The sequence below is a fragment of the Cervus elaphus genome, chromosome 16, assembly GCF_910594005.1.
Source record: "Cervus elaphus chromosome 16, mCerEla1.1, whole genome shotgun sequence".
In the NCBI taxonomy this organism is placed as follows: Eukaryota; Metazoa; Chordata; class Mammalia; order Artiodactyla; family Cervidae; genus Cervus; species Cervus elaphus.
Window position 1 is genome coordinate 26,330,653 of NC_057830.1, and position 21,411 is coordinate 26,352,063.

Below are 21,411 nucleotides of genomic sequence, written 5' to 3' on the forward strand. Positions count from 1 at the left end.
CCCGAAGAGAACCTCGCCAGGCATTTGCAATGGACACTGGATTAAGTGCTCCGGGTACAAACTCAGGGGAGCCGTATAGCGCGTCCTCCCTGGAACTGTGTTTTCTGTAAAACGGAAGCCCTCCCTGCTCCCCAGTGTCTCACAAAACGAGGACTAGCAAGGACGGGGGACCGGGGGAGGGGGCGGAGGTGGGGCGTACAGTGGCCCTTGGTACGGTGGAACAGAGCACGATAGAACGCGGAGGAGCTCAAATCCAAGTTCCTGAGGAATGGTGAGGCCAGCACAACTGACCAAACAAGAGTCAGGGAGAAGTGTGGGTGTTTATTTCCTCCGGATCTCAGAGCCACAGTCTGAAGGAGCAGAGGGTTAACGGTACACCCGTCAGGACCAGGGCTTGCCTGGAACGGGTTAGCTCAGGACAGTGGCTGGTCAGCCCCGGGGACCGGGGACCAGGGACCACGGTCGGTCTCACAGAGGCGCAGAGCCCCTGGCTACAGGGAACGTGGTGCCGGCGCCCAGCCCCAGGACAGGCGGGATTTTCTGCGATCGATCGGGTTCCAGGAACGAACTTGAGTGCTGACCGTGTGGGGAACCCCGGCCCAACCCTCACGGTCCCCGAGGATCCGGTCGGCGCTCTGAGCGCGGATTTCAGTCCCAGTGCCCGCGGTGTAGGTACCGAACTGGCCTTCGCCGGCTTCTGGCGGTCGCCTCGGGCCTCGCCTAGGGAGCTGCAAAGGCTCGCACCGGAACGCGGGCCCTAAGCTCGGGAGGAGAGGTGCGCGCGCAGTCAGCACAGGACAACAACCCGCCGACCCTGCCAACGCCCCGCCCCGGCCCGCCCCACGCACGGCCCCGCCCCGCTGCACGCAAGGCCGGAAGCGCGCATCCCGGGTGCGTCTTCCTCCGTCTAGGAGGGAGGGCGGGGCCCTGAGGCGGCCCGCCCCTCTCCTCCCCGGGGTTCCGCGCGGTAGGTCCTGAGCGGGCGCCCGCAGTCCCTGTATCTTTGATACCGAGTCTTCTAACATCGCTCCTCCTCCCCACGGCTCCTACTCTCCCTTGCGGCTCCTCCCCTCCTGCCCACCCACTGGAGGCGGGGACGCAGCCCCACGTCCCCGCCAGGCCCGAAGAAACGATTCCGGAGGAGCCGGGCAGAGGGGACTGATAGACCACCGGGTGTCTGCAAGGTTCCGAGCGTAGGCTCAGACGGGCACAGACTCAGATCCCGTTTCCACCGCTCACTAGCAGGGTGGCCTCCAATAAGTTAAAAATAATCTTTGGTGGTGATAATGCCATACTGACAGCACTGTTGTGAACATTAAAGAATCTGAAAAACAAAACAAAAACCTTGAGTAGTGCTTCTAAAAAAGTATGTCATCATTTAAGGTGTTATTATAATCTGAGAGGTTTGCAATGAATGTTCACAAGGACCGATAATATGTATTAAATGCCTGCCATTCGATGCTAAGCACTCAGAACTCGATGATGTAAAAACATATGGAGAAATGAAAGAAGGGACAAATTTGCCACTCACAATTCCAAATGATTTTACTAGTTAACTCAAGCATGACTTCCCACTCAGGGCTGAAACACGGTGGCTCTTTCAAAGAGCACAGTACAGAAAGGAGTGCCTGCCTGCTCTGTCGCGTCCGACTCTTTGTGACCCCATGGACTGTAGCCCGCCGGGCTCCTCTGTCCATGAGACTCTCCAGGCAAGAATACTGGAATGGGTTGCCATGCCCTCCTCCAGGGGATCTTCCCCACCCAGGGATCGAACTCGCATTTCTTAGGTCTTCTGCATTGGCAGGCGAGTTCTTTACCACCAGGGCCACCTGGGAAACCCGTGGAAAGGAGATAGGGTTGGTCAGCTTTACAGTGAGGAGACCTGACAACACTAACTCAGTCAGTTGATTATTAAGGTCACCATCAACGGTAATAAGGAACGCTAATTTTACATAGCCTAACTCCGGTCCATTCATGAAAAAAAAATCAGACAAATAACAGTTAAGGTACATTTGGCAAAATATCTTGCTACTCCTCAAGGCTGTCACAAGGTCATCAAAAACAAAGTCTGAGACCCTGTCACAATGAAGAGCCTAAGGCGACATGACAGCTAAATGTAATGTGGTAGAACAAAAAATGTGCTAGATGTAAACAGCTAAATGTAATGTGCTAGAACAAAAAAGTGCACTAAGTAAAAACTAAACAAATACACTATGGATTTGGCTTTTTTAAAAGTGGTTTAATCAAGATCAAATGTATTTCTTCCTTGGGCTTTTTTTAAAAAAAATTAAATTTCTATTTCTAGGCCTGCTCTATCAAAGTGTCTTTTTTGTAATTATGACATTCAGACATCAGCATCAACATAACTTGCACTTCAACAACACATGTTCCTTTAGAGCAAGAAACGGAATTACTTGCAATGGGCAAAATACTTCTAAATTTTGGTTATTTGACTAGGCTCTTTATTAGTCGTTTCATTTGGCATTAAACCTCAGTAAAATGGACGTTCTTACAAAGAATTTAAAGCCACACCATTTTTATACTAAAAGAATAAAGATTTTTATTAAGCATTGTAAGTTGCATTCAATAGCCTTCAGATACACCACACCACAACCCATCTACAATCAGTCAAACCCAACAGCAGTTCATTCTTGCACAATCCATGAGTTAGGGCAAAACTCCCTTCAACTTACAGTAAGATCCTACTCAGGTCTTGCGGGCAGGGATTGGGGAATTACATCTCATTTCTGATCACTAATGTGTGATGAAGAGCATCAGGAGAATTATATGAAAACGAATAAGAAGTGATTCTGATTTCAAAGTACATTGTTTGGAAACATTAACAAAAACATCAAAATGATATAAGTATACCTGCTTCTACTAAATTCTTGATGGGAAAGTTCTCAAGAACAAGCAATTTGTTTCCTGCTACAGAAGGGGGGGTTGTTTTTTTTTTGTTTTTTCTTTTAAAGATCAAAGGGATTTTTTTTTGTTTTTCACAGAATTTCATATTTTGCTAATATGAAGGCATAAAACAGCAACAAAGAACAATAATGCATACAGCAGTGAATACACCAGGGTAATGTTGATATTTGAAACAGCTAGATAATTTGGGGGGTTTTAGAATAAATGCAACAGAGGTCAATAATCACAAAATTTTAAGGTTAGAGCAAGATCAGTCAATGACTAAACAGAGTTAACATCTTTTATAGGACTATTACTGATTATTAGCATTTTTGTTTTGCAAATGGGCACATACTGGTAAGAATGGAAGAAAGGACAATAACATGCATAATATTAACTACACACTTTAAAAATTATGAACCATGCAGAAGTTTAGCTCAAGTAAGTAGCACTAATGGTCTACATCCGATTCAAAACCACATAGTTCATTGATCACAGATGCATGGTATTAAGTCACGAAAAGTTTCAGAACACATTGTGTTGATTTTGAAAGGTCATTTGCATCTTCTATGATTTCAACTTTATCTCCATTTAACTTGCTTGTAAAGTATGTATGATGTACTGTATATTTAAAATCAGCAGAACGGCAATATTACTCTATAATTTTTTGTTTTGATAGTTGCACTTTTTTTCTTAACACAAAAGAACCACATCAACAGTGATGAATTTTAAGTAAGAAAGAAAAACTGTGGTTGTGCCTTATTTCTTTCATAATCATAAAATCAAAGCCTTAGACAAAGCTTTCTTGTGAACAGTAATGCAAAATCAAAGATAATGGCATACATATGGTGCCAAATGCTAAAAATGATATTTTAAGCTATATATACTTAAAGACTGCCAAAATTTGTTTTCTTTATAGTTCAAGAAACACAACTATAGGCTTTTGTCATTAACCAGTTTAAACTTTGTGTGTACTTCATTTTAAGTGTGGGAGTCAAATGCTCTTCATTTTCTTTCTCTCTTTTTGTTTTATTGTAGCATTTTGACTACAACTGGTTAAAACTAAAAATGTGTTGTTTAAATCTCTGATATCAAAGAGGGATCCGAATTTCCAAAGTCCTCATTTTTCTCTTACGGAAAGGAAAAAATGTACATAACTGTAGGCTCTCTTTCTCTCCAGATATTCCTAAATCCTTACCCTTCCAGCATCCTTCACCCTCTATAAAAAATAAGTTTACTCTTCTTTCTTTAAGACAGCTGCCTCCAGAGCATCAGCCCTGCGGCAAGCACTGTCTGTACTTAGTGCATTTAAGTGAGGATTCGTATTGCACGTCTTAGAGTCATTGTTCAAGGCACTTTCCGAGTGGCCGGGGGCCCTGGTGTCGCCCGCGCTCCCGTTCATCTGGGGAGCCGGCTTCTCCTCAGCCACCGCTCCATTTTCAGCCAGGGACCCGTCTGAAGACATGGCGGAGGATTTAGATTCCCCGGATCTCGACTTCAGTTCTTTGGCCACTTCTTCTGCTGAAGCAGCATAAGGAGGCTTGCCCTGTTAACAATGAAAGACAGCAAGCAATAAGGCAGTGTTTGATAAACAGCGGTAGAAAGGAGACACCAACTGAGGCCTGGTGACTCACTGCAGATTCAAGAATAGAATGCAGTGAATGTGTGGCTGTGTCCCTCACTGTACGTACTCTCTACCCTATGCATGTTATACACTATAATATACCCTATGCACTCTATTATATACTCTTTATATTCTCTATACAGCTGACCCTTGATCAACATGGATTTGAACTGCCCAAGTCCACCATTATATGGATTTTTTTCAATCAATACATACTACAGCACTAAATGAATCTGCGAATGTGGACTGTGGACTGAAGGCTGACTATAAAGTTATATGTGGATTTTTGACTGCATGTTGTCCAAGGTCAACTTCATAGCCCATATACACTCTATAATACATATACACTCTATAATACATACACAGTCTACATTATACACTCTGTATCTGCTCTATTCATTCTGTTATATACTCTGTCCACTCTGCAGTCCATATACAGAGTAGAACTGGAGGTACCTATCACCCTGGCTTTTAGAGACACCCTCCTGTACACCAGGGGTTATCATGTTTCCCATCGGGGCTCATTTTCACACAGTGTCTTCTCATTTTAGTTTTGAATCCTGCAGTTCAAAAATACTCATGTAAACTTTTCTAGAAGTCAATACTTCTGTCATTCTCTAGGAACCTTGAGGAAAGTAATTAATATAAAAATACAGGAGGGCCAAAAGGGAAGAAAGATAATACTGAAGATTTCAAGTACATGCTTTCAAATCTCAAAGCCCTCACTCTCTTAAGGAAAAGTCCACTTCCCAGACTAAACACATACTTGGTGCAGTAATGCCAGTGGTGATGAAGCAGTTCCCTCACAGATGCCTGCTACAGGAAATGCTTTGAGGGGCCTGCTTAATAGGGAACCTATGAAGGATGCAGGAAGACCAAGAAGAAAAGCCAGCCTGCAGCTGTTTGGAAACAGACACTCCCTCTCTCTACAGCAAATTCTTCCCATGAGCCCAGACCACTGCAAGGTTCGCCCACCACTATAAGCACCACGAGCACGGGGCGGCACTGCCTCTTGTCCCACGGACGCAGCCTCTCAGAACTGCCCCATCAGGATGGCAAGAACAGAGACAGGAAGGCCAGCGACTCAGCAAACAAGGTGCCAGCTACCATCTGTCCTTCTCAAGGGGCAAGAATACTACTTTCACTTAAAAATGAGCAACAGGAAGTACCACGGTGAATTCACACATTATACCAATAAAAGATGGAACAGCATCCCCAAGGACAATGAAATATGTCAGGATGGCACACCAGTAAATGATTAAGACTTCTTCCTCTGATTTTAAAACAGGCTATGACAGGACAGGATGAAGAGGAACACATATTAAACCAGGAAAAGCCATCAAGTGAGGTGAAAACCTTAGGGAAGAATTAAAAATAAAAGAAAAAATAATTCCAGAAAAAACCACTAAACTAGAAGAAACACCACTAAATAAACATCATATAATACCTGAAGGCTAAAGAAGAACAATTTTAAAATCAGAGACAAAGGGAAATGCGGATCAAACTCACAATGAGATCCCATTTTACACCTACGAGGACAGATAAACTCCATAACAGAGAGTAGCAAGTGTTGCCATGAATGTATAGTATTGGAATCTTCATACATTGCAAACAGGAATGGAAAATGCAGTCACTTTGGAAATTTTGTGGCTCCTCAAATGCTTAAACATAGAGTTACCGTATGACCCAGAAATTCACTTTTACATATACACTCAAGAGAAATGAAAATGTGTCCACACAAAAACTTGCACATTAAGACTACAATTAACAGTGCTCTATTATATATTTAAAAGTTGCTAAGAGAGAATATCTTAAAAGATATATTCCCATCACAAGAAAACGGAATCTGTAATTATGTGCAGTGATGGATGTTAACTAGACTTACTCTGGTGATCATTTTGTAAATACAAGTATCAAATCATTATGATGTATAAATTAAACTGATATAATATTGTCAACTATATCTCATTAAAACTTGGGGGGAAGAAAACAAAACCTGTATATATGTGTTCACAGCAACATTATTCATGATAGCAAAAAAGTGGAAATAATCTAAACATTCATCAACTGATGAACAAGTAAACAAAATGTAGTATTATCTAGACAGTGGGGCATCACTCAGCAATAATAGAGAATGAAGCCCCAGTTTGGGGTACAACAGGTGCATTTACATGGTATGTACAGAGGGCAAGTCCAGACAGAAAGCAGATCATCAGAGTCTGAGGGTAGGGTGTGACTGCTCATGAGTGAAGGGTTTCTTTCGGGGTGATAAGTGTTCTGGAATTAGGGGTGATTGCTCTATGACCTTGAGAATACACTGAATTGTACACTTTAAACAGGTGAACTGCATAGCATATGAGTCACATCTTGAGACAAAAAGGAATCCAGAGTATGCCAAACACTGAAGACAGAGCACCAGAGATGAAAAGAAACCAAAGCAAAAGAACTGAAATGAAAAAGAAGTAATTCAACAAAATTTTCTGACATAAAATTTGAAATTGCGCTTGGAAAGAAAGTATTGCATACTGAGTGCAATGACCCAAGAAAGACCAGCAGCAGGGCATGTCACTAAACTTGAGCAAAAAAATGAAAACAAGGGTTGTGAGGGGAAGGGGGGCAGAAAACAACTTAGGCATTTAGGTCAAAACTTCAAAGGGAAAGATAATTCAATTATTATTAGTCTTTATTAGTCATAAAGCAAAGCTTTATGACAGAAGGAAATCATATAACATGTGTAAAAGTCTCTTGAGAAGATGTGAACCAATATTTCTAATTATTGGGAAAATAAACTACTTCCAAATTAAATACTGTTATCCTAAGTCCTCCCTAGGAACTCACTAAAGAAAAGAGCCTCAGAGGGACAAAATGGACCAGCAGCCTTAAGGCGTATGGGACACAGGACATAGTTATCTACAGACCCTGGACAAATGTAGCTGAAAGAATAATGTACCTTGGACAATGCAGACAGTAGTAGCATAGCTACTTTTTAAAATGTGAGAATGGTGGGGGGAAATGGGGGAAGCATATACCAACACTTTGTTTCCTGTGATTGTGCTGGTGATGGAAGTATTAGCTATTCCTAACAGACTGTGTAGGAGAAGGCAATGGCACCCCACTCCAGTACTCTTGCCTGGAAAACCCCATGGATGGAGGAACCTGGTGGGCTGCAGTCCATGGGGTCGCACAGGGTTGGACACTACTGAAGTGACTTAGCAGCAGCAGCAACAGACTGTGTATGCAACGTGGGATGAAATAAATGATGAGTTATGGGATGTTCTAATTTAATCATTCTCTGGGTTCTTAGGAACCAAGATTCTCAGGAGGGAAGAAAGGACATACTGACATAAATAGTAAACTTTAAGTCAAATTCCTGAAATTCTGAATTTGAATTAGAAGTCAATTTAATTGGGGTGGGAGGGGGAACAGCAGATTACATGTATATATGTTTGCATGTGCATTATACATGAGCGTGTATGGGTACACCATTTCCCTCTAGGTCTGTTCATAGGAAAAGCCCAGAAATGGTGACTTGGTCTAGAAGAAAGAACATACAGATGTAACAGAGATGAGACTAAATAAAAGCCTCACAGTCTTCAGTTTAAACTGGAAACATCAGTGTGAATTCAACAGAATCCTCCCTTTAAAAAACATAATAAAAAGCATATCATTTGTGTGTGTGTTTATATACATAAAGAAATAGGACTGTGTGTGTCTATGTACACAGAACACTAGGAACAGCGACTGACACTATGGCAGCTTATGTCCATCAGGGAGTGCTCTTACTGTGGTCTTGAAATGCTGTTTCTCACTGAAGAAACCAAGAAACAAAGAGAAATGACTGTCACTGGTTTGCTGGGCTGGGTGATACACCAGATAGGAAGCTACTGAAGACTAGAGGTCACAGCAAAGGGTCCCAGTGGCCAAGGACAGGTGAGTTGAGCTACAGAACCATGTGTTGATATATAGCTTTCCCAAAGGGCTGTAACCCTGAGGCACCAAATAGAAAGCGATGGGAAGCATCTCTTTATAAAAATATCCCAATAAAGAAAAACAAATGATGGAACGAGAGTATCTTCATTTTGCAATCTGCAATATATGAATAGACCAAGAAGTTCTGACACATAAAAAAAGATAAGCAGACAGGAAAGCACATGACTCCACTGCAGTCTTGCCACAGGGACAAACCAAAGTACAATGAAGCATCCAGATCCAGCTACTAGTGGGCAAGAAAGGTCAGAGTCACACAAGGAACAGCACCGTGAGTGTGCACTCAGCAAAAGCCAGGATTCTGAAGGTGAAATAGCCTGAATTGTCCTTCAGTTGATAAATGAAGGAAAAAGGGAGGGAGGGAAACCTCTTGATTCAGAGAGACTTAGAAGACATAGCAAACTAAAGAAAACGAATACAATTCAACAAGTGTCTGCTGCTGCTGCTGCTAAGTCACTTCAGGCATGTCTGACTCTGTGCGACCCCATAGATGGCAGCCCACCAGGCTCCCTCGTCCCTAGGATTCTCCAGGCAATAACACTGGAGTGGGTCAACAAGTGCTTAGGAAGGCACATATGAGCGATAAAAAACCAGAAAGTGACAAGGGAGAAATTAGTAAGTGCAAAACTCCAGCGTTGTGGTTATGTTGTGCAGAAGGAGGCCGGAGGTTAGTGTTGTGATTGGGCCTGTGAGGCTCTTGGAAAGAGCTGGGAAAATGTTATTCATCACATGGGTGATGGCTACATGGCTATTTGCCTTATATCTCATTAAACTACATTTTGATATACATGTGTGTGGTTTTTTTGGTATCTAGGTTTTATAATGAAAATAAAAGTGCTTAAGCAATACGAGGATACATATTTCCCACTACTAGCTCAGGAAAGGCCCTTGTACCCACCAAGGATGACTGTAATGAAAAACCAGAGGCATTTTACAGGACAAGCTTCAGGCTGGAGAAGAAAGAAAGTTCTCCTCCTTCTCATAAACCTGCCGAGAGACTGGGAGTACCTCTGGCTCAAAAGAGCATTTTGATGAAGGCTGAGGACGGTCAGGGTGGGACTACAGGGGAGCCGGAATGAGCTGAGGACCTCCCCCTTGCTGGATGCTGCACGGCAAACAGGGGTTGCCTGGACCTGTTTTCAGGCAAGAGACTGTTTCTGTACTTGACTCATTTGATGTATTTCATCAAAACAGAAGCTATCAAGATGCTAAGATCACCTGCCCAAGGCAGAAGTTTTATTTTCTCTTGGCCAAGTATTTCCAAATTAGGATTATTAATTAATAAATGAGTCACACAAGTGTACTCCTCTTAATGTTTACAAGGATGCTATGAGGAAAAATTGTGCACTTTGATTAAAGCCATAATTCAATAAGAGACAACGTGATACAGTGTTAGGGTTGATTGGTCTTTTAAAAACATCATTCTCAAGGGGAAAGTCATCAGAATCCAGGTGCTAAAATGGAGTATCCAAAGAGGAAGAAAGTTCTAGCTCTTTCATGAAGACAGACATGTGACTTTATTTTCTCATGAGCTGATCCTTTCATGGAAGAACTAGTCAAGATGGTGCAGGAGGAAAAGAAGATGCACTGTTCTAGCACTTACAAAGTCACAACTTCTTTTTAAATCCTAGATGTGACTTACCTAAATAATGGTTTATAATATAGATAGCATTAACAGCTTCTGGATTATTCTCAGCTAAATTCCCAGGTACAGCACGCGAACATGAGCTCACACTCTTTACCCCGAACGATGCTGAAGCGGCCTGGGTTTGAGGGAAGGTACATTTGAAAGCCACCATGTGCCACTACGGGGCTAGAAGCTCAGCAGCTACAGAAACCTTCTGACGCCCCTCCTCCCTGATCAGGGGCACCGAGACACTGCCGGGGAGAGCAGGCGCCCAGAAGTGAGCTGGCACCAGCACTAGGCTGTGTTATTACCTGAATCGCACCCTGGTTTTTATAGCCTCTGCCATAGTACCTTCCACCTCTTCCAAATGTTCGGATCACTGGAGTGGAAATAACTCCTCTTGGACGCCTAAACACATCAAAGAGGACAAAAGCAAACAGACTTGTATCTGTTCAAGATAACATTTAAAATCATATCAAATGGATTTAAAGGTGTCTAATCTATGCTATAGGAAGCACAGACTTTAATTTCTGGATAATTATTTAACAATGGTGTAAATAATTACATAATGTTGTATATAATGGAATCCTACATAACCACTAAGAATATATTTAATGACATAAAGATGTTACTAGTAAGCTTATAATTAAAGTAACAAGTAAGAGGTTGGTTTTATTTATACAAATACATTTTCATTGTTCAGAACTCACCCTCTTGCTGGTCCTCCAACAGAAACTACCTGCAGGGGGAAAGGCCCACGGCCTCCTCGGCCCCGTCTGCTCCCAGCCCAGTGGCCAACCACGGTGCCAGCTATTTCTAGCTTCCCTCCCTGAGAAGGTATAGGTTGGATTCCTGCACAAAAGTAGATGAAAAACTCTTGACAATCACAGAAATAGCAAAGAGAAACAAGCAAGCATTTCCTTTCAAATGTGGTTTCTATTTCATATGAAGCCCTTTCTCTTCCTTTGTAAAAACTTCTTGTTTATTATGTGAACTATCTTTGCACACAGTTTGATTTTAATTTGTCATTAAAAATATATCTGAAAGTAAGACAACTGTGTTGGCTATTGGAAGAAATCACAACTGAAATTAAGTTATGACTTAAAAATGAGTACAGCTGTTAGGTAGAAACAGATCCAGTAAAGTACTGGGTATATATGGCACACCTTCTACATTATCAAGATAGAAATCTGCAAATTCAAATGTTTTTCTCTTTGGGTAATTACTTAGACTTTACTACCTTAACCAAACATTACGGAAATTCATCAGTAAAGCTAGCCTGTTAAGTTTTATTGTGTTATTAAATGATAATTTCCTTAGGCAGGGTTACAAATATTCTTTGTATTCACTAACTTCTATTAATTACTGGTAGCTTGAATATTCCAAAGTTTTCTAACTTACCTAAGAAAATGCTTAGACAATTAACTGATAACCAAAATTTCTGACAAAAACAAAACAAAACAGAACCTCAAGCATCTTCTTTTCTGGGAGATGGAAAGGATTATAATAAATTCTCCATCATCCTGGTGTTAGCCATGACCATTAACAGCCAGGTAGCGCTGTCCAACAAAACCTACAAATAAGTCTTACATTTTCTAGTAGCCACATTAAAAAAGTGGCTACACATGAAGTAAATATTAATAACATATATTTTATTTAACCCAATATACCCAAAATAACATGTAATCAAGATAAAAAACTACTACTGAGATATTTTGCATTCTTTCTTTCTATGTTAAGTCTGTAAAATTAGATGTGCGCTTAGGACACAGCTCAGTTTGGATGAGCCACAGTTCAAGTGCTCGAAAGCCACATGTGGCCAGCGGCTACTATATTGGACAGTGGAGGTCTGAATTCCAGACACAAATTGGTAGAAGTTAGGAAGCACGTTCCTATTGTCATTTCAGACTAAACCACTTCTGATAGAGCAATGTTCAGAGTCAGGACTCCTCCCCACCCCCGCAACAGTATTTTATCACAACTGCAGGCCAGCATGAGTTTCCAGGCAAGGGTTGCAAAAAGCTGAAGCTGATTGTAAAGCAGAGAACACACGTTACTGTGCATTGTGTGATGCGCAGGAACAGGAGGGAAGCACCCTGGAGAGCCAGGAGAACTAAGGGGAGGCAGGAGAGGGCATGCAAGTCCAGTGGAAGAAAAGTGGCTTCTACAGCTACAGAGAGAGGGCAGCATTCATCCATAAGAGTGTTACTGTTACAAAAGATGTCTCTAGTAGCTTCGGTAAGAACCCAAGTAACTCAACTGGAAAAATATTTCTGATCAAGAAAGGCTTGCCTATCCTAAAAGTTCTTCAAAACTGTATTTGAGTAATCCTGTAACACAGACTTGACAGGTTTAGATTTGCAGTCCCAAAATGTGGCATTTATGACAAAGTTACAAGTCATGGGCTTCAAAGTACAGCGAAATCACAAGATAATATTTCAAAACTCAATGTTAAGACTTTTTCTCACCCTCACAAGCCTAACATGAATGAGAAGAGAAGCAATGGAAATTTAAACCAGACTATTTTATTAGATTTTTCTTTACTAATGTTTCTCTGAAACAAACTATGAAAAACTCTTTTATGCCAAAAACTGTACAGTGCCCTCAGACTCTTCTATACAAGCATAATCCTCTTTACTGAGAGAGGGCTGTTAAAGAACACAAAAGAAAAAAACATCCCTGGGAATGAATGGGCAACCTGTTCTATCACAAGAGGCAATGACTAGGAGGCAGGTGCACAGAAGGGCTGTGTGTGGACACACTGGTCCCGCTGGAAGACAGAGATGGGTCAGAGCAAAGCTGCCGCAGAGACCTGGGGGCAGGCAGAGGCTGGCAGATGAGCAGCGGCAAATACCAGAGTGGGGGCCTATCAGAAAGGACTTAGTGCTGGAGTCAGGACAGACAAGGAGGAAGAAGAGCCAGAAGGAGCGGGAAGCTGCTGGTGGACAAAAGCTCTAGGAGGAGGTGTGGCATAATTACCGCCCTGTGACTTGCTAGTCCTGCTGCTGTCACTGCCTGAGAAGGCTCCACAGTGTCCTGTTGCTGTCGCCACTCGGAAGGCACGGTAAGCGCCTGTCGCTACAGTTTCCCCATAGGGGCCTCCAAAGCCACAGACTCCTGTGGGACCCGGGTGGAGAGAGATGGGAGAAGCCATGAGGAACTGGGCTTAGGGAAAGCCACCCGTGGGCTTTCAGGCAGAGAGACCCCCATGTCCTTCAGTTGTTCTTACACCATCAGCTGCCAGGGAAGAGCCTCCTGACCCTTCTTCTCACCAGCAACACAGAAATGTCACCTTGCCTGCTCTTGGAGGAGCCTCTGGAGACCAAACACTATTGCTATGGGCTCTGCCACAGGCTTGGGAGGCAGCCTTAGTGGAGGAGAGTTCCGCTGACCCCACAACATGAGAAAATCTTAAACCACAAATGTCAGCAGAGTTTTTGGCTACACTGACCAATTTTAAAATCGTATCTCTGCAATAGCTTCTATAGCTCCCACTCCCTTTCCCATTCGTAATCTCTTCCAGGATCAAGTTTGTCCCTTTCTAATGTGAAGAGCTGTTGCTGCAAACTTCATAACTAAGGCTGAGAATTATTTACAAGGTCTCAACACAGCAGGATACAGCTCACTGAGAAGGCCTGCATGTTGTGTGTGTCTGTCTCCCCACACTAGGAAGTCCCTACCTACTGTGGTGGACACACTCACCTGCAAAGCCCCGCCCTCGGCCCTGGGCCGGGGGGACGGGCCCGAAGTGCCGTGGGTACACAGAGGTGGGGTAGAAAGGCAGCGCCGCTGGCGGTGGGAAGGGGAGTGGGTGGCTCTGCCGGGAGAAGTTCAGCCCTTCCAGGATGCTCTGTCGCATCTTTTCTACCTTGGCAGCTTGCTCGGCCTGGAAGTCAAGGACTGGCATGTGAAAACTTCATTCACAAATTCAATTCAATTGAATTGGAATGAACAGGAAAGAAATAAGACATGCTGACCACTATGCTACACCTACACGTGTGTTAACCGCTTAGTCATGTCCTACTCTTTGTGACATCATGGGCTGTAGCCCGCTAGGCTCCTCTGTCCGTGCTTATTTACCCATAAATAACACAACCACAATCTGCTCAGTGACACTTTTTACAGAATGCAATGTTGTTGCTGTGGTTGTAGTATAGTCCTAAGTCCTGTCTGACACATGGACTGTGGCCCACCACGCTCCTCTGTGCATGGGATTTTCCAGGCAAGAGTAACTGGAGTGGCTTGCCATTTCCTTCTCCAGAGGATCTTCCTGACCCAGAGATCGAACCTGTATCTCCCACGTCTCCTGCATTGTCAGGCGGATTCTTTACCACTGAGCCACCAGGGAAGGCCACAGAATGCAAACCTGACCACAAAAAAAAAATGCCAAAAAAAAAAAAAAAAAAGATACTTCATTTCATAATCTTAATCTTATAAAACAAGAACCATTTACAATAAAATTTATTAACTGAAAATAAATTTGGTTCTCAAAATCAATGACCAAGTCCAGACAGGTCATGCTTACAGCCTTCCTTCCACTCATGCACCAGGGAGTAGATGATGCCTAGTTCACATCTTTAAAATTTACTTTCCTATCAATTTAATTTTAGGTCAAACATGCACTTTACAGAAAAGGAACTGAGGCAAAGAGTAGCAGATGCTTCCTAAGGGATGCACGGAGCTCTTTAATAGAGAAAGGGACAACAGACCAATTGACCTGTCCATGGGGCTACCAGTGAGGTAGCCTGCACAAATGTGAACAATACAACTTGTGTATGTCAAATTATAATGTGAAAAAACAGTGTCTTTTGTTAATAAACACATAAATATGTATGTGCTAAGTCGCTATACCAGCAACCAATCTTTAATCAGAGAACCTGAAAATCTGCTTACTCTGTAAATTTTTCTTTAAACTGAGCTTAATTTAAGCGGCATGTGGAAGAATACATGTTTTGTAGTCTAAGGTTAAAAAGCAAAAAGCTTGCAGCATATGTGAGCTTCTTTTATACAAAGGGACAAGATAACCTGATGACCTACTTCACTTTATTTTTAAATTAGAACTTTAAAAAGTACACTCAATCCTAACTATTCTTGAGTTCCACATCTGCAAACTCAGCCACTTGCTAAAATCTATTTACAAACTCAAAATCAATACTCCTAGCATTTTCATAGTCATCTGAAGACATTCACTGAGTGGAATAATGCTTGAGTGGCCACCTGAGGTTAAAGAAAGCACAGCACTGCCTTCACGTTCCAGCTTTGCTCCTGCAAACATGTGTCCTGCCACTGTCTCCTTAGTGCCCCACGTTCTGTGTTTTTGTGAATGATTTTGCTGTTAGAATAGCACAGTGCTGGGTATTGGCTAATGTTCCCAAGTGCCAGGCTGTGGTGTGCCGTACAGAGAAAATGCGTGTGTTAGTTAAATGAGCTTTGTTGAAGCTAAGTTATAACGCTGCCAGTCATAAGTTCAATGTGAGTGAGTTAACAATATATATGCATCAAGGTTATTGTCTTATTGACTGATTGATGAAGATGATGCAACGGAAGGCTTGCAGGACCCTAACCCTGTATTTCCCCTAAGTGCAAAGATTCAGTATTTGCTAATTCAGTGTTCAAGGCGAAGTCATACAGTACAATTACTGTGAATAATGAGAACCAAGTGTATGTCCTGGGCTCAGCTCATGTGGGCACTGAACTGACATTTAGTTACACGCTGGGCTGGGCTCAATCTAAATTAAATTCTTGTTGCATGGGCTCATTACAAATTCAGTAGGAAAGACAAGAGATTAGCTAGTGAGCATTATTTCATTCTGGTTAGAAGTGGCCACCCCCTCCTCCCTGCCCCACCCAGCCTGCTTTCCTGCAACTGACCTGACCATCACAGAGGTCGATGAGTGGGGTCTTTTCCCGGCTTGCTTTGAGGAGTTTGGACTGGAAGAGCTTCCCATCAAAATACATCCAAGGACAGCAGTGTTCCCAGGGTACTGGCTGGCCACATGCGTCGTTTGCAAACAGGGCCATGTCCACGCCACTCATGAAGAGAGCTGACAGCTGAATGCCTCGGGGGTCGAGGTTCTCAATCTTTAAATGGAAAAGAATTATTTCTATGGAGTAAGAGTACTACAGCATCCAACTCTTGCAATGTCTGACTATAACTCTCCATGGGTCATAAGGACACCCCTCAACCAAATGCCCCCTAAGAAGCCCTATCACTATCTTACAGTGACTTAACACTGACCTATCTGAACAGAAAGACTTTTTATGTTATTTAACAAATTTAAGTTTAAGAAGCTGTTTTATAAACATACTGAAATATTTCAATTTGGAATTTGTAAAGAGCTATACAAGTGTAAAGCAATACTGTATTTAAGGTGGACACATGACAACGTAACACATCATTCATGGTCTCCTTAGCAGTTAAGAAGCCCACAATTCATTTATGAAATAAAATTTTATACTGTAGATTCTAAACACTGGTACTATATTAACAGAAATGTGGTAAAAAGGAATATTGTATTAAGATTCTACATTTTTAAAGTAGTTATCTTAAAAAAATTATTTGGAAAGAAATTACTTGGTGTAATTTCATTCTAACGCTTACATTTTATGTCTACATTATTTTATATGTTAATGTTTTAGATAGCAACTTATTAATGAGACTGTCAAAATGTTTTAGGAGAAATGGATAGCTTATAAATGAAAGAACACAACAGCAAAAACACTGTATCTGAACCATGCAGACTATCAGAATCTAGAGACTTGCATTTCTGGGTTCTTTTCCCTCAAGTCATTGATGCTATGAGCCTTCCTGAAGTACACACAGCCCTTTCTTCTAGCAGCTAATGCACAAGATAATGCACAAGACAAATACAGTCAACTCTTGATTGTCTGTGAAGGACCTAGTTTGTGGATTATCCAGGACTGAGTTTTAACTGTCCTGGTTTCTGTCTTCCCACCATGCATGCTTATTTTCTAAGGTGGTGGTATCTTGAGAATGCAGTCTTTATGAGTACCAAACTAAGCAATGCCTAATTGTGGCAGGTAAACTAGCTTTTCATTAAAGAGAAAAAAGATGACTCCAGTGACAAATACTAATGAATTTATGATTATCTGACGTTTCGTGCTGTCAGTGTCAACATTCCCCATTATCAGCTAACACCATATTTTTCAACTTAAAAAAAAAAAAAAAAAACACAAAAAAACAAAACTTGAAGTCAATGCAGTGAAGAACTTCCTGAATCTGGAGAAGTCTGTCCACCCCTCCCAGCCCACACCTGCTGGCTTCTGCTTCTCCAGTGTAGTGCTGGAAAGAGTAACTAATAAGCATATTCAGTTGAGGGCAGGTGGGTTCGGGATGATAGATGAATTTTTACATTTATGAGCAGAAAGCGGGGCGGGCGCAAAATGGAAAAAAAAAAAAAAGTCACCTAACTTAGATCCCCACTGACTCTGCCTCTCTCTGCACCGCAGAAAGGAAGTGGAAATTCCTTTCTTCTGAGTCTCGAGGCAGAAAGAGAGAGTTTCTCCTTCCTAAACACTGACGCTGTAGGAAAGTGTCACAGCAGTGATGCCAGCCTGAGCTTGGAGGCTGCCCGTGCAGCACCCATCTCCTGGCCTCTCCGCAGGGACGATGGCAACGAGGCCTCTAGCCACTCTCTTGTTGCCAGTGCACAGTCTTCGAGGCCAGGGGAGGGAGGGCCTGGTCAAGGCTGGGGTGGGGGTGGGGGGTGGGGAGGCGGGGGGCAACGATGGTGCTGATGCTGCTCTGAAGAAAACACAGTGCCAGCAGCGTCCTTCTGGGGAAATTCGACCCTACTGTCATTTCTTAGTGGCTGGCGGTGCTGATCAGACCCACCCTCAGGCCTTACTTAACTAACAGGGCTCAAAACCACTCTGGCAGATGGCCATCTGAGTGCTGAGGCTAAGAAATAAGAGCTGAAACACAGAAGCACCGGAGTTAAAACAAGTAACTTCCCAGTGAGCTGATGGGAGGGATGGCTACGTCTACCTTACCCACACACATGTATTTATTTTAAATGACCTTATCATTACTTAATGAACTTTGTTTTTATGGGTTTAAAAAATGATTTTCAAGTCAATTCGTTTTAAAAATAGCAACTACTATTAATTCAATAGAGGAAAATTCTTAGAAATTGTCTAAATAAAGTGAATAAAATCTCAATTGCTGTGTGGATTCACTTTATTCAAAAAATTTTTTTTTAATTTTAATTATTTTACATGGCACTTTATATTTCATTCCCTACATGTTAATTATACATATAGCACTATCTAATATTTATGGGGCACTTAATAAATATGTATCAGATACCACACTAAGTATTTTTTCATATATTACTTCATTAGCATCTCAACAACTGTATGTGTGATACTTCTGTTAGAACTCCATTTCGGAGATGGAGAAACTGAGTCACAGAGAGCTCAAGGTCACAAAACTGATAACTGGTAGCACCAGAATCTGAACCCGTGGTCACAGAAATGGCTGTAATATTCACATTTTAACCTCATTCTCTTATACCACAGAAGATAAAATATTCACCATTATTCAAAGTTCCTCAACTAGAAAAATACTGACAAGATTTTCTGATCTTATCGGAAACACAAATATGGAATGTATCTCCAGCCAATTAGTTGAAGAACCAAATTCCAGTGAGGTTTACTTTGTCCAACTTCTAATTACTGGGCAACAGACTCTTACTTTGATTTGGCATATTTACCTATATGCACAACAATTCTTACAGGTATCACAGACATGCTGCACGTCCCTAATACTGTCTTTAAAGCTCTTCATTTTCCATCTTTTAATTCTGCACTTGGCATGTGAAACTGTTAAAAGAATTTAAGGCAATTATAGGGATGTCAAGAGCAAGGGAGAAAGAAACTGGATAAATATTAAAACTGTACAAAGATCTTTCTCTTCATCCTTTACCCACCCTCCTTCAAATACAGCATCAGTGCTGATTTTACCTTAGTCTTTATGTTTGTGCTGGTAACCTAGAAGAAGTGCCAAAAAAAAAAAAAAAAAATAACAGGGAAAAAGTGAGGGCTGTCAATCACTGAGCCACGCAGAACACTCAATTGTTCAGGGTTGTGGCGGGAGGACAGAGAATGGACAAGATGAAACTCTTGCAAATTCATTTAAACCAATGGTTTCAACATCTTTTCCCAAACCTCCCATCAGAATAGCCATCAAGAGAGCAAACTGTCAAAATTAGGTCTTTTCTCTTCTCCTCTTTATTCTCAAAGCACATGATGGGCAAAAATGGGAGAAGAAAAACAGGATCTGGGCAATCCACAAACTGGATAATGGCCTCTAAAACAACAACAAAAATCAAGAGTTGACTATATCCTAAGCAGGAAAATGGTGTTTTATAGAAAAGCATTGTCACTGCTTTTGAAATACCAAAACAACTTGAATGGTTAAGTGAAAAAGCAATTTTGAAATTTACTTTTCTATCACTGAATTTTGGGACTCTCAGTCTCTGCATAAGGATTTTTGTTCATTTAAATGATTAGTTCTCAATCTGATAACTGAGAGGATCACTGATCTTAAAAAACAAAGCAAAACAAAACACCCCAACTATTTCTCCCCCCAGTGAATGCTGTTATTTTCCCTTTCAGCTCTTTCAGAATTTATGGTGCTCGTGAATGAAGCACTAATGATGCAGGCTGTCCTTGGTGAAAGGAACATAGACCTCCAGACCAGCAAGACCCAAAGGGATAGTGGTGGGCTTGAAGTAACTGCACATAAAATGGGTCTTTCTAAACACAGCTCTAGAAATGCCTGGCTTTAGATGAAGAATCAGGAGAAAATCATGAAAGCACTAAGACCTCAAAAGAACCAAAATGAAAGCTTAAAGTGTGACTGTCTTTCAAAAGTTATATCCTATGTGTTGATCCAAAAATGAAAAGGATATGGGAGAAGATGAACTTTGAGTAAAAGCAAGTTGATGGTGAATAAGGCTTGGTGGGCATACCTGATACCTGGCGGTCTGATTTTCAGAACTGGGATGTCAATACTGATGTAATAATCTAAATAAGAGAAACAGGAAGTAGAGGTAGAGGGATGGCACCACACTCTAGTAAAAGTATTTACAACACCCCTGAGCACAGTCTGCTGATGAAGATGGTGGTGATGGCACCACACTCTGGGATACAGGACGCAGAGCCTGCACTTAGTACCAGCCTCTCAGGGGACACCCGGCCAAACATTCTAGAACGAAAACTTAAATTCAAAACCATTAAAAAAAAAATGTCTGTCTAACAGAAAAGTTTAAACTACAAAGTAAAGAATATAATTTGAGGTAGACTCTCCTAAGTTTGGTTGTCTTTGGTTTAGCTTGTTTCAAAGTCATCAGAAGCCTAAGGCGATCACAAATGACATGGGCTCCACACAGTTGAGGGTCAACACTGGATTACTGAATTTAACTCCATAATTTAGGGGCAACCACAGATTTATTGCGCCCCAACAGGAGAATACTGAAAACCCATCAAATGAGCCTCAAATTCTTCTGCAGGGAAAGAACGCCTTCATAGAGAATGGTAAAAAGATCTAAAAGTGAAGGCGATTTTGTCAAAAGAGATTACTTGATTACAAATCAAATTTTGTAAAAAAAACAAACAAAAAACACAAACCACAACAAAAAAATCAAACCAATGGCAAAGAAAAAACCAAAACCCTGCACATTAAAAAGAAAAGGCGGATCCACTAATTTAGCTAACTCTGAAGTCTTGAACTTTCTAAAATTTAGTGTAGAAATTAGAAAGCAAGTACAGCCACATGGACACAGTGACTAACAAAAGTGCACTGAAAAGATAAGCACACCAAAAAATCAGGTGACAAAATGGACAAAACTAATACTGTCAAAACAATCAAAGGAAAAAAAGAATACTAGAAGGGAAAATTAAAAGGAATACGATGTTAAATGCTGACTAAGAGGGCACAGGAATGATGACATAACATTGTTCTTCAAGTGGTTTTTTACAAGGGATTTATAATACCAGGAGGGCAAAGACTTTTTTTTTTTTTTTTTTTTTAGAGAAAACGAATGTTGTATTTAGGAATAATAGAACGAAATAAGAAAAAGAATCCTGGTCAGATGTTAGTAAACTCTTAGGACTAAGCCCTCCCAGGGTTTGGGATCCCCACCTGAAATAAAAGGCAAGTTTACTTCCTGATGTGAAAAACAAGAATAAACACCCACTGGTAAACAAGGGAAAAATCTTTATCGCACAAAAGTAGACTTGACTG

General features: G+C 41.6%; 1 protein-coding gene across 1 annotated transcript in view; it reads right to left on the reverse strand.

The window, feature by feature from the left end:
• Window positions 1-2,534: 2,534 nt before the first annotated feature.
• FAM120A (family with sequence similarity 120A) overlaps window positions 2,535-21,411 on the reverse strand; it is a 122,321-nt gene continuing 103,444 nt past the window's right edge. Inside the window, exons 13-18 of the mRNA XM_043870565.1 lie at window positions 16,014-16,223; window positions 13,845-14,028; window positions 13,122-13,259; window positions 10,853-10,994; window positions 10,454-10,550; window positions 2,535-4,450 (exon numbers count right to left, since the gene is read on the reverse strand). Of these exons, the coding sequence (XP_043726500.1) occupies window positions 4,139-4,450; window positions 10,454-10,550; window positions 10,853-10,994; window positions 13,122-13,259; window positions 13,845-14,028; window positions 16,014-16,223 (1,083 nt within the window). The 3' untranslated portion in view covers window positions 2,535-4,138. The remainder of the gene's footprint in view (window positions 4,451-10,453; window positions 10,551-10,852; window positions 10,995-13,121; window positions 13,260-13,844; window positions 14,029-16,013; window positions 16,224-21,411) is intronic.